The sequence below is a fragment of the Parasteatoda tepidariorum genome, chromosome 3 (genome assembly GCF_982258835.1).
Source record: "Parasteatoda tepidariorum strain Cologne lab strain chromosome 3, Ptep-v5.0, whole genome shotgun sequence".
NCBI classification, from domain to species: Eukaryota; Metazoa; Arthropoda; class Arachnida; order Araneae; family Theridiidae; genus Parasteatoda; species Parasteatoda tepidariorum.
The window spans coordinates 6,517,607-6,530,445 of record NC_141757.1 but is presented as its reverse complement, the minus strand read 5'-3'; the positions used below and the strand labels follow the sequence as shown (position 1 = coordinate 6,530,445).

General features: G+C 28.4%; 1 protein-coding gene across 1 annotated transcript in view; it reads right to left on the bottom strand.

Annotated features, from left to right (window-relative positions):
- The window catches only part of LOC107457389 (uncharacterized), a 168,801-nt gene that overhangs the window by 20,708 nt on the left and 135,254 nt on the right, over positions 1 to 12,839 (bottom strand). Inside the window, exons 9-13 of the mRNA XM_087158681.1 lie at positions 11,150 to 11,472; positions 9,841 to 10,028; positions 7,214 to 7,303; positions 2,819 to 3,025; positions 435 to 938 (exon numbers count right to left, since the gene is read on the bottom strand). Of these exons, the coding sequence (XP_087014807.1) occupies positions 435 to 938; positions 2,819 to 3,025; positions 7,214 to 7,303; positions 9,841 to 10,028; positions 11,150 to 11,472 (1,312 nt within the window). The remainder of the gene's footprint in view (positions 1 to 434; positions 939 to 2,818; positions 3,026 to 7,213; positions 7,304 to 9,840; positions 10,029 to 11,149; positions 11,473 to 12,839) is intronic.

The following is a 12,839-nucleotide window of genomic DNA, read 5'->3' as shown; positions in this document are numbered from 1 at the left end:
TCTTAGATGTTTTTAATTTATTTTATGATTCAGCTTACAAGCAGTAAATAAAACTTAATGTTCTCAATTTTCTTTGTTTTTTTTTCTTTTTGTCTCTCTCTCTCTCTATATATATATATCACAATAAAGACTATAAAAAATATATATATATATTCTTTATTTAAAAATTATTCTTATGTTTAAAAACAACCAATGAAAAAAACACCTTTAAGAGCTTTTAAAAAACGAAAACAAGCACCTTTAAGCACTTTTTAAAAACGCTATGCACCATGTCTGGATTTTTTTAGTGTCCCTTCAACTTCAAGAGTATAATATACTAATGTATAATCCATGATATAATATACAACCTGAATGTTTAGTCCTACATTCTTATCTTTACTACACTCAATTATTGTTTTGTCTTAATACAAATAGATTCATAACAAAAAACATACCTTTGATTGCTTCTTCTCTTTATGTGACACCGGTGTAGATGTTGGCGGCAAACTAGAACTCGAATGATCAGTTGTACCATCATCACTGTCTCCCAAATAATGTGGATCCGATTCATGAACATCCGAACGTATTTTGGAGCACCTCGTTCTCGAATTAGAGCGGGTTCTCGCTTTCTCCTTGACCCTAGATATGACAGTTCGAGCCAGCGGAGGTGAGGGAGGTAGTGGAAGCGACTGATGTTTCTCTGGGTCTTCTTCCTCTACGACTAATTTTGAGGCGGACGTTGGGGAGCCTTTCTCTGATTCGATGCTCGATGAACAGATGTCAGGGCAAGGAGTAGATGATTTAGATCTATTTGAGACAGTTTTTAAATCATCATTATGCTTGGTGAATTTTTCTTCAGAGTGCAATTTTAAATTTGCAGCTTGAAATATAGCCTGAATCCAGTTATTGCGAATTTTAGCAGTGACAGCAGATAAATACAAATTAGAAAAGTCTTTCATCTGAAAAAAAAAAGTTTGATTATTTCTACATACATAAACATTGGAGAAATACAATTCTTTATAATTACTTAAACTATAAGTCCTCAACATACTGCGGTACTGTCAATAGCACCATCTCTGGAGGAATCAGATAAGTATTCTTGACATTAACTTATATTTTATAGCCAAAAATATTTTTTTTTATTCTTTCAAAAATATGGAGAAATTTGAGAATATACAGCATAACAGGAGATGGTCGTTAAATACAAGAGTCTTTGTCAAAAAACAGGAGAATTGGCAGGTATGTTTCTTATGTTTGGTATGATTTTGAGATAAAAACAAATACACACAAGATTAAAATTAATGGTATCTGCACAAATCATGAAATTTAAGAGGACACCATACTGAGGAAGAAAATTTTCCTTGCAAATTCTTTCTCCTTCATTACTAATGAGAAGATAATTTAGGATTCCGCAGTGGAGATGTTCTCTTTTAATAATTTGTTTTCATTTTAATATTTTGAAGTATTTTTTTCAGCAACTTGAACTTCATGACTTACTATAGGTTTGCCTGAACTTACTTTTTCTTTCTTTTAAATTAGTAATGAAGGAAAAAGAGAATTTGCGACATTTCCCCCCCTTTTTTTTGTGGTAAAGCGTCTTCTTAAGGAAAATGGGAGGCAATAAAAAAAATAAATTTTTTTTTTAAAGATTTCATACAAATTTCAGAATTTTCTAAATGACTAAAATATGTTGTTAAATATTATGTGGATGATAATTTTGAGTAGGTTACATTTAAAATTACATTTATTATAGTTTAAAATCTTGAAAACAGAACTTGGAGAATGATTTCGTTTTAAAAATTATCTTAACATAATTTACACACAAAGATCATTAGTAAAAATCTAAAAACATATATTATGATACTAAATTAACTTTTTTTAAAAAAAATAATAATAAATAAATGCTTAGTGCAAAATTTTATTTGCATAATTTTGTCAGAAAAAATCCATTAAAATTCCAAAATAACGCCTGGTATTCATTCATCATTTTACTTTAGTTACTACCTAGCACATTACATATTTTGCAAGATACTGTTAGTAGTAGAGTAAATTAAAGTATAAATTTATTTATAAAAATTTAATGCGAAAAGATTGAAGCACATTTGGAATTTTCTATTTTGTTTATCTCACTCATTGATTTTGGTAGAGAAAAAAACCTCTTCAGGAATAAAAAATATTAAATGGCTATCACAGAACAGAAAAATATAAAATGAGTTAAATAATTTACCATTAAAAAAAAAAAAAAATCGCAAATTTCTAAAAGAGTTAAAAATTATCAACTACTGTAGTGTATCTACAAATACAAAAATACAATTCCAATTTACTAGTATATAAGGCATGTTAACTCGATTCTATCTTGAGGTACATTTAGGTAGATGAAGATTGACATTGTTGATAACTCCTCTCTCCACATTGGTGACCCGGACGTGATGTGAACACGCCTATCTTGAGTTGCGACTCAGTCAAGATCACACACAATGTTGGCATGTATGTACTCGACTGCTAATGGCAACACAGAAGTGTCCACGACCGTGAACTTGATACAACTCTCACGATCAGCATTTCAAAAAAAGTCAGGTGATCTTAATACAGCTCTCCAGACTTCTCACAAAACAGCAATGAATCAACTGGTGGTATCTGTTCATCGAATTCTATCACAGATATAGTTCTCCTCTGGGAGTACTGTAGTGTGTTTACCACTACAAAAAATACAATTCCAATTCACTAGTATATAAGATACTCTATTCTATGTCAGGGTATCTTTACATAGATGAAAATTGCTACCATCCCCACAATTATATTTCTTATAAGTTGAAAATAATCCCTCCAAAAAACTTACAATTATGCAGAATGTATAACCACTGCTACTTTCAGCTTCAACAACACTTTTTGCTTTTCGTAGATCTATGAATCCATCTAAGATCCCAGCATCTTCAGCAATAGGGTCGCTGAAATAAGTGAGGGCGGAATTTCGAAGGACAAACCAGTATTTATTCCATTTGCATTCATCTTGCTTCACAAGCCAGCCTTTCTTAAGAAAAGTATTCTAAAAACAATAAAATTGTGTATGGATAAGGATAAAAGATAATGCAAAGAAAAATTATACAATTTTATGAATAAGGATAAAATAAAAGGATAATGCTAAGATAAGATAGATAGAAGGAAGTAATTACATTTAAAAGAATAGTTTGTATGGAGTGTTAGATTATTTTTGTAATTTGAACTGTAAAAATTTCATGATCAGTGATTTTAATTACGCAAGCACATTTTTTTTCCAAAATAAAGCTTAACATATCATTAAATTTCTCATTAAAAGTAATAAAAAACAAGTACAACAATTAAGCACTAAAAGCTTTCTGTTTGAAATTTAATTAATACACCTTTGTTAAAACTTTCATCCAATTTGCATACATATATTTCCTTAGTCAAGTCAGAAATATTACCCTTTAAAACATCTTGAAATCTAGATTACTTGTTTTAAAAATAGAGAAGGAGATATTTTTCGTTTAGAATATAATACAATCCTGAGTACAAAACCTGTTTGAAAAGAGTCTAAATTATTGTAGTTAAGGCCTAATATTTTAGTAAAATTCAACATAAAAGCAAAAAACATAATCAGGGTCTGAGAAAAACATAATCAACATAATCAGGGTTTCCACTCAATTTGAATAAGAAAAATAAAAAATCTCTGACTTCCCCCAGGTACAGTAGATGAATTTCAATGAAAAATGAGACACTATTTTCATCAGAAAGCTTCAATTCTTTTATTTGTAATGTGAAATATTAGACTTTCCGTGTAAAAAATATTATTAAACGAGGATGGGAACATTTTAGTTAAACTAAAATGCGAAAATTTTATTACAAATAATTGTAATATATGTTAGAATTATTTAACTTGAATCTCAATAACTGATTACTGTTACTGATAATCTTAAGACTGGTTATTTTCCAGGTATGATAAAGGAATTTTCCAGGTTTTTGTAAGAAAATTACAACTTCCCCTGACTATTCCCCAATTTTAGGAGTTAAAATAAAATTTCCTGACAATTCAAGGTTTCACCTGTTCTTCCTGAACTGTGGCAACCATGTTAATGCTACTTTTCTAAATGTCCTGACTCATAGAAATTGTGTATAGTTTGTCTACAGTTAGAACTACCCCCATCACAAAATCTGAGGCTGTCTGCTGTGAAATCAAGAATAGCCCTTTTCAGGGAGGGTAGCTGCTCTTCATTCCAGGGCTAACACCGGACCGGATAATAAGTAGACCAGCTAATAAATAGAGTGGACAATAAATATTCCCTTTGTCTGGCCTATCCATGCCAAAACAGTGACCCCACGCTCCTACTTGAAATAGTTATATCTCGTTACCATAGTTACCTCTACAAGTCCAGATGAATGGCTGGTGGAGTCCTTACTTTAGACAAACTATACTGTAACAGGGTTCCCACCTTTTTAACAAACCAAAAATTAAGCACTTTTAAAGACCTTTTCTTGAAAAAATTAAGGACTTTAAAAATAGAATGATTGTTAATCATCGAATATATATATAATATATATACATACATACTAAAAGTGCCAATTATTTACATTTCTTTAAAAAAATCAATCAATAAAAAAAATAATAAACAATTTTATTAAAATATTAAGCACTGATATAATTGCATTCATTAACAGGGCTCGCCAAAGAAGTAACAGGCAATTTTTGCAAACCCAGCTTGGGTGTTTTTTAAAAAACATTTTCAGGTTCATACAGGTCAACATCATCTATGAAACTAATCCATATTCAATTTTTAATGATTTCATTGAAATTGAATTGTAAAATTATGTCCAGAAATTAAGATTTGCAATTTTTTTCATGAATATTAAAAAAAAGAGTAAATAAAGAAATTAGGCAAAAACATTGAAAAATTTATACAAGTTTCTATATTTCGATACTAGACCTGCATCACAGGCTTAACTCAATATATTTTTTAAATTCATTCAAATAAATATTTTTATGAAAATTTATGTAGAGTAAAAATACAATTACATTTGAGAAGATTTATAATTTTCAAACCAATTTGTTTTTATTAGTTATTTTTTATTAGTTTGTTTTTATTAGTTCTTATTATTAGGTTTTTATCAGTTAGTAAACATGTAAACAAAAGGTCTAAAACGATTTTTCAAAGGAATCAACATATTCCTATGGCCAGAAAATTGATAAGGTTCCTTAATTAACAAATACTGATAAATTATTTATATTTTAATCATTTATAGATTTTTACTAGTAATATTTCCTTATCATCTTTTATCATTCATAATATACTCTAACTATTATTATGATTTGATATTTTACTTTTATCAAAAATTAACAGATGATTATTTTATAATAATAAAATACCACTTTCAGTAATCTGCAATATCACCTTATCAGGTAACATTTTGTAAAAGAATATTGAAATATTTTATAAAAAACATATTGAAAACGGTATATAATTTAACAATTTTGAAGCTATTACTAAACAACAAATGTGTTATATTTACTTTTATAATGAGCTTTACACAAAATTATTTCCAGCCAAGCCTGTTATTAGGAATTAACTTTACCTGATGTTACTAAACAATCTGGTGAAAAACATGAACTATTTTTAAAGCAACCAAAAATGGAATAAAAATTTAACAAAAGAAAAAAAAAACAGTATACTAAGTTGCAATATTAACTGAATAAAAATTTTATTAAAATCTGAGGATCTTTTAATTGAGTAGATTTAATATTATGTAACAATCTGCTTATCCTTAAGAAGAAAAAATAATAGTCTAACAAACTAAAACTTTAAAAAAAGATTTACATTGCAACTAAACAAATTACAAATAGTTAACAAATATTTAATGTTCTTGTTAGAAGCAAATCATGCATTCTTATATACTACTCAGGAAAATATTGAAGTATTTTTGAAAAAATTTGAGGTTTTCATCAAAAACCCGGGTTTTTGATGAAAAACATAGGTGGGCTGAGATTTTTCAAACACTGTTTATTACAGATCTGTTTAATTTTTAGTATAATCATAAATTTTGTAAAAATGTCACTGCTTTAAATATATTTATTTACTTATGACACATAGAAATATTATACAAATTCTTCAAAATTTTAGGAAATAGTTTTCGATGTGGATTCTAGTTCAAATAATATTTCTCATACGCCTTTTCTTAGGGTTCAACTCAATTCCTATAAGCAGATGACCAGTAGAACTGAATTTCTTGAATTCTGTTAATTTTGAAAGTTAGTGTGGGTCTTCTACTTAGGTACCTTAAAATTGCCCCCCCCCCACCTAAAAAAGCATTACGAAAGAACCAATATATTAATAAAAGGACATGCTTTCTTTTCGTTGCTTGTAACCCCCGCCCCCCAAACACATTCATTTTTGTCTCTCTAAAATGATGCATGCCCTCTATGCATGTTCTAATTTCAGGTGATAAAAGAAAGGTATTTTGTTTTAAAAACTTGAACAGAAAATTTTTTCCGATCAACTTCAGTGATGCTGAAAAATTGAGGACTTTTAAAAACCCTGTATCAAAATTAAGTACTTTTAAGGGTCCTTATATTCCAAAATAAAAATTAAGCAGTTTTTAAGTACCGTGGGAACCCTGTGTAAGTAACCAAGAACTTTTCATTTAAGTACACAGACGAACCTCAATGAATTGTTTCTCATAGAATCATTCATTGTGAATGATAGAAAAAGGAAAACGAGAGGTCAACATAAACTATCAAATATAGTCACTGGAGAATATATGCAAAGTAAAAAGTAGAAATGAATAAATTTACAATATTGCAATTACATATAAATTTAAAATTGCAAAAGTATTTATAAAGCAAAACAAAGATGAACATTTATTTGTTTGAAAATTTTAAAATGTAAAATCCTTCCAATGCAAAAAATAAGCACCTTGAAATTTTTCAACAAAAAATAAGCACCTTTTAAGCACTCAAAAAATATTTTTAAGCACTTTAAAAAAATATCATAACATACATACAATTCAGGAAAACTAAAAATTGTGGGAATGATAGATCAATGTTCGACTGTACTTCAAAGAAGTTTAAAAATTGTTTCATAGTTATATATCTATGGATAAAATTTAAAGAATTCCAGTTTTCAATAGCTCCTCGTTTCGTCTACCTCGAATAGATTGAGATTGGGTTACACAGAGAATATCATTTTAAATCAAAGAGATTGTTTAAAAAAGAATAGTCCTTTACCTCATTGCTCTGATCTCCATTAAACTCAACAGAGGATGTACAGTGGGATGGTACAGAGTCAGGATTACAACCATCAGGTACTCCTCGAATCTAAGAATATGATTATGAAAAAAAGCAATACTATTAAAACCTTATGTAATACAAATTAACCCATTTTATAACAAGTTACTGTTCTTAAATCTGACTCCAAATAGCGAAAACGAAAAAATCAAGGCAAATGCATTTTGTAAATTACAAACATTTACTATAGGTTGAGCAGAATTTTTTTTTTGTTAACAAAATTATGAAAAAAAGCAATACTATTAAAACCTTATGTAATACAAATTAACCCATTTTATAACAAGTTACTGTTCTTAAATCTGACTCCAAATAGCGAAAACGAAAAAATCAAGGCAAATGCATTTTGTAAATTACAAACATTTACTATAGGTTGAGCAGAATTTTTTTTTTTTTTTTGTTAACAAAATTTTCATTAAGTGTTAATATATAAATTATGATTTAAATATTTCAAAGAGTGTAGCTATAAATTTATACCATAACAAGAGAACAAAACCAAAAATTATTTTGAAGAGTGGCGCATTAGATTTTGAGAAAAAAAGATATTAAATTATTATTTTGTCCTTGATGCACAAAACTTTCTCAGGTAACCTAATAAAAAAAATAATAAATAAAAGAATTTAGTAAATGTAATTTTAAAACACATGAGCATAATAAATATACATACATACCCTCCAACTGCTACGGAATTTCCGTAGTTTCAGAAATCTTCTTTTCAGACGGTAGCAAAATTAATGTCTTAATATTAAAAAAAAAATTTATTTTAGCGCAACTTGTCCACTATTACTTATAAAAGTGCAGGCCATATGGCTAGATTCTTAAGTTCTGATAGAAGTTTTATGAGAGATCCATTTGCTTTAAAAATTTCTACTTTGGTTCGCTACCACTAGAAAGAATTATTTTCAAAATCTTCATAAGTTGGAGGGTATGTACATATATAACCTAATTTTAGTCTAAACAACAGCAAAACTAAAAAAATCTGCAGAGAATCTTAAAAGCCCTTGCCATCTTGGATTATAGAATAAATTTTTGAATAAAAATTTATTCAAATAAAATATTTTTAAAAAAATTATTACAAAAATATTTTAAATCGTTCTTGAAAGTTTCCCGTTCATGTAAGTTCATTTGAATTCGCTACTCTCTTAATAGATTTCAATTTGTGATTTGTTGTTTTTCCTTACATTTTATTTTCTGTCTTTTATGAGATACATTTTATACTTAAATTTTTTTTTTGTTTCCAAAAATTTTTATTTTGAGTGCTCACACTATTGTATTGATATATTTTGCTTCAGCTATAGTGATACAATATTAGAAAGCACTCCTTTGTGCAGATGTAATCGTGTGAGCTGATGAAGAGATTATATCGTTTTTTTTATTTCTGGCTATTTAAAATAATTTCTTTTAAGTATTTTTTTTTTCGTCTTATTTTTTCATTTAAATATCATATCTGAAATAATCTCAGGCATAGAACTGGCGTTCCAAAATGTTGTGCTCAAGTATTACACAGGTTAATTTTTCTATTTCGGGATAAGCTCATTTTGATGCAATTTAGAACAATAGCTGGCAACACTTTACAGACGATTTCAAAGGATAGAGGTTTATGTTCAAAGTGTGCGCCTTTTTTCTTATTTTGAAAAAATGGTGTCATTTGAACCATTACATAGATCAGGGATGGCGAACCAATGGCACGCGACACAATATTTTGGGCACTCCATCGATCACAATTGTTATTACACTATGAATTATTACACAAATGTTATTATGCTTTGAAGCATATGTAACAATTAAATTAAAATTCACAAAAAACAAACAAAATAATAAACAATTATTAATAAAAAAATTAAAAATTAACGCTAAAAAGACAATTAATAACCATAAAAAACAAGCTAACAATAAATAACTAGCAAAAAAAAATCAACAGTCCTGCTCAAACTAACACCTTACAACCTAATATAAGTTATTGGTCATTTAATCTGCAACAACAGAAGTCACACTGATGTTACTTTAAGTTGAATTACGTGTATAACTGAGACATTGCAAAATGTTTTTTTTTTCAATGTAAATAAAGAGTTTTGAGTTGATAGTATTTAGTATTATTATTTTCCCAATAATCACGAAGTCAACATTATTTGACACTACGTCTATGACCTCATTAAGCAATTTTTTAGAGAAAATGGCACATTGGTGTATAAAGGTTCGCCACTCCTGACATAGATTATTTTTTTAGAAAATTATTAAATATTTTTTTCTTTAAATTTTTCGAAAGTAATGCTTCCCAGAAGCAAACTTTACCTCTGCCACGCTGAGTGGTACAAAACCTTTAAATTTTTATGGATGTAATTCAAAGTATGAATTTTTTTAACCACTATGTATTACTATACTATGTACTACTTATTTTGTACAAAACATTTGACTTTTGGAATTAAAAAATTGACAATTTATGTAACCGAATCTTCAAAATAAATTGACAGTTAAAAGGTTAATAAGGATTAAATGCAAACTTCGCCTCCACCTTCATCGAACTGAACAGTTTAGTTTCGACGGAGAGTACCTGAGTAATAGTTTGTTACCTGACTGAAACTTGGTTTTCTCTCCAGAGAATCAGAAGAGAGTTTATTGGAGAGGCAATTGATGAGAATTTTATCTTCTCTTAGGATAGCAGCTGCATTTGGCACTGAAGCTGACTTATGAAGTGACCGTGTTTTGATATCTCCATTCTGATCATCAGACCAGGACATTATCTGCTTCTGTATATCACCTACAGAAACAGTTTATTTACAGTTAGAATTTTTTCACTTACGTACAGGGTGAGTAGCCAGATTTTTTAACAAAAAATAAGCACCTTTTAAATACTTTTTAACCACTCAAAAAATATTTTTAATCACTTTCCAAAAAAAAAATCATAATTAGGATCTGTGCAGTAATAAAAAAAAAATTTCTACTGTTTAAAGTTCCGCATTCATAAAAATAAATTCAATAAAATTCAAAAACACTAAATAATCACGATAAAATAATTAGCTTCTGATAAATATTGCAAAGAAAATTGTGAAAATCGTGATTTTTTTTTTTTTTAATTTCGAACGACAATCGATACGGCGCAGATATTTTTTCTTTTTTAAAAGATAGAAAATTAACCCATTTTATATCAATCATAGAAATTTTATAAAACGTGGTATTATTTCCATTAAAATATGCTTACATTACATTCATTAAGACACAAAAAGCATTTCGTGTATGAAAAGTTATATTTTATAAAAGAAACAAAATGCTGCATATAGGCACCGATCACCAAATTAATGAACAAACCATTTAATTGAATTATTGTTTCTTTTATGAAATTTGCTTTATTATTTTTTTAATTTACTGACTTTCAATCTTAATCCATCATAAAAACATATGATAAATCTCAAAAGCAATAATTATATATTTTCAAAAAATTTTGCTTAACAATACAAAAAATTTGAATAGTTTAAAAATTTCTCAACAGAAAGTGTTTATTCCAATTATAGTTGTACTTATAATTTATGGATGTCTTCAGAACCCTTGACAACAGCAGAAAAATAAAATTAGCAAAAAATATACGTAACAGTGTCTGTGAAAAATTTATTTATTGAAATGGTGCGTCTGCGCACCTTTGAATGAAAGTGGGTTAATCACTTTTTACAAACAACAAATAAAAGAAGCAACTTTTAGGGCTTTTAAAAAACGCAAATCAAAAATGAACACCTTTTTTTAAAAACGCTAAGCACCCTGATGTAAATTAGCCAAATTTTTACAAAGCTACTCTCTAAGTATTGAGAGAGAAAAAGCATCACAGTTTTGTGTTGCATCGCAAACATTGTCTACAATTACTTAAAATAAATACGTTTGAAAGATTACTTTTCTTTCCAAAACTGGATTGTCTTCGCAATTCTTTTGATTTTCCCCTTCCAATGTAATTCTCATAGCTTTCAAATTTTTTCCCAGATGGTACGTCGGACATCAGAAGGTAGACTGGATTGTGGAACGATTTGCCCAAACATTCAAGATCTAGAGACACTTTCTTCCAATCGGACTTTCCGTTTAATTTGTCGTCGATGAGGGAGGGAATCATTTTGGTGACGTCTGAATGACTGTGCATCTTCCTCATTTCCCTGCTTTCTGATTTCAATACCTTCTTTATGCTCTCTGCATCTTTAATGATGTTTTCTTTTGGTGGATTTCTGAGAAGAAAATTGATTATTGTAAAATTCATCACAACATAATGTGCATTGCTTTTGAAATTTTTCTATATTAAAATAAATACAGGGTATCTGCTACATTTCAGATTTTCAAATCCATTACTTTCCATGACAAATTCCAAGAATTTTTCATGACTTAAACGAGTTACTATTTTCTCTGACAAAAACACAACAATAAATTTAAAAAAGCATTATAATAACATGAATTGAAATGACAGGTATAACCAAAACTGTTATACTCTGTATCTTCATATTTATAGACTTTAAATTAAAAAAAAACAGAGTAAAGAAAGAGTTGAAGCAATAAAATAACTGAAAAAAAATACAAAAGCAAATTTTTTTTCTTTCTGTAGAATTATATTCTAGAGATACTTTTCTTGTTCATGGGAAAGGAGAAAAATACTCCAGATTTTTTCTGTTTTCATTTCCGAATAAAAAAATTTGCCAATGAATGGCTTGCTTCAGCTAGAATTTGAAATTGATAAAATAAAAAATAAAAATTTAAAAATTCTGAAACCACAGAATTTATAAGATATTCGTTCTTTGTTTTTTTCTTTCCTTTTTTGAAAGAACACCATACATTTTTAATGATAAAAGATTTTATATTTTAATAAAATACGACTGAGTGGGGATTTTGTTACAAATTCAGACATTCGGAACACCATGAAATTGGGGGGGGGGAGGTAAACTCCATTTCAAAAATTAGATTTTTCGACAACCTAAATCCATGACTTTCCATGATTTTTTTTTTTTTTAAATAGTTAAAATCATGACATTTCATAACAAATTTTGTTCAACACTGAAATTCATGACTTTTCAGGTGAGCAGATACCCTGTAAATAATTGTAAAAGGATAACTTATTGTTCTAAAACTTTTTGTTTGAAATAAGTAGTAGTATTAGCAAAGGTAAAGTTGTAAAAAAACTTTCTAAAAAGAATTATAATATATGTAGCTTTTATTGTGACGCTATTCTAGGTTTCTTACTGGAAAAACCAAGTTCTTAATTTAACAAATTCTTGTCAGAACAGTCTTAACATATGCTTCTGAAGCTCGGACAATGACAAAATGGAGAAAAATTGTATCACGATATTTGAGAGAAAATTTTTGTGGAGTATACTTGGGGGTGTAATGAAAACAATAACTGGAGAAGGAGATATAACTTTAAACTGTACAAGATTTATAATGTCCCGATATTATTAAACACATGAAAATAAATAGAATGAACTGGATAGCCTGCGTGATTCAAATGAGTGATGACAATACGATAAAAAAAATTGCTTTTTAGACCCACTGGAAGAAGAAAGCGGGAAAGGCCACGGTTGAAATGGGCTGACTCGGCGGCGTCAGA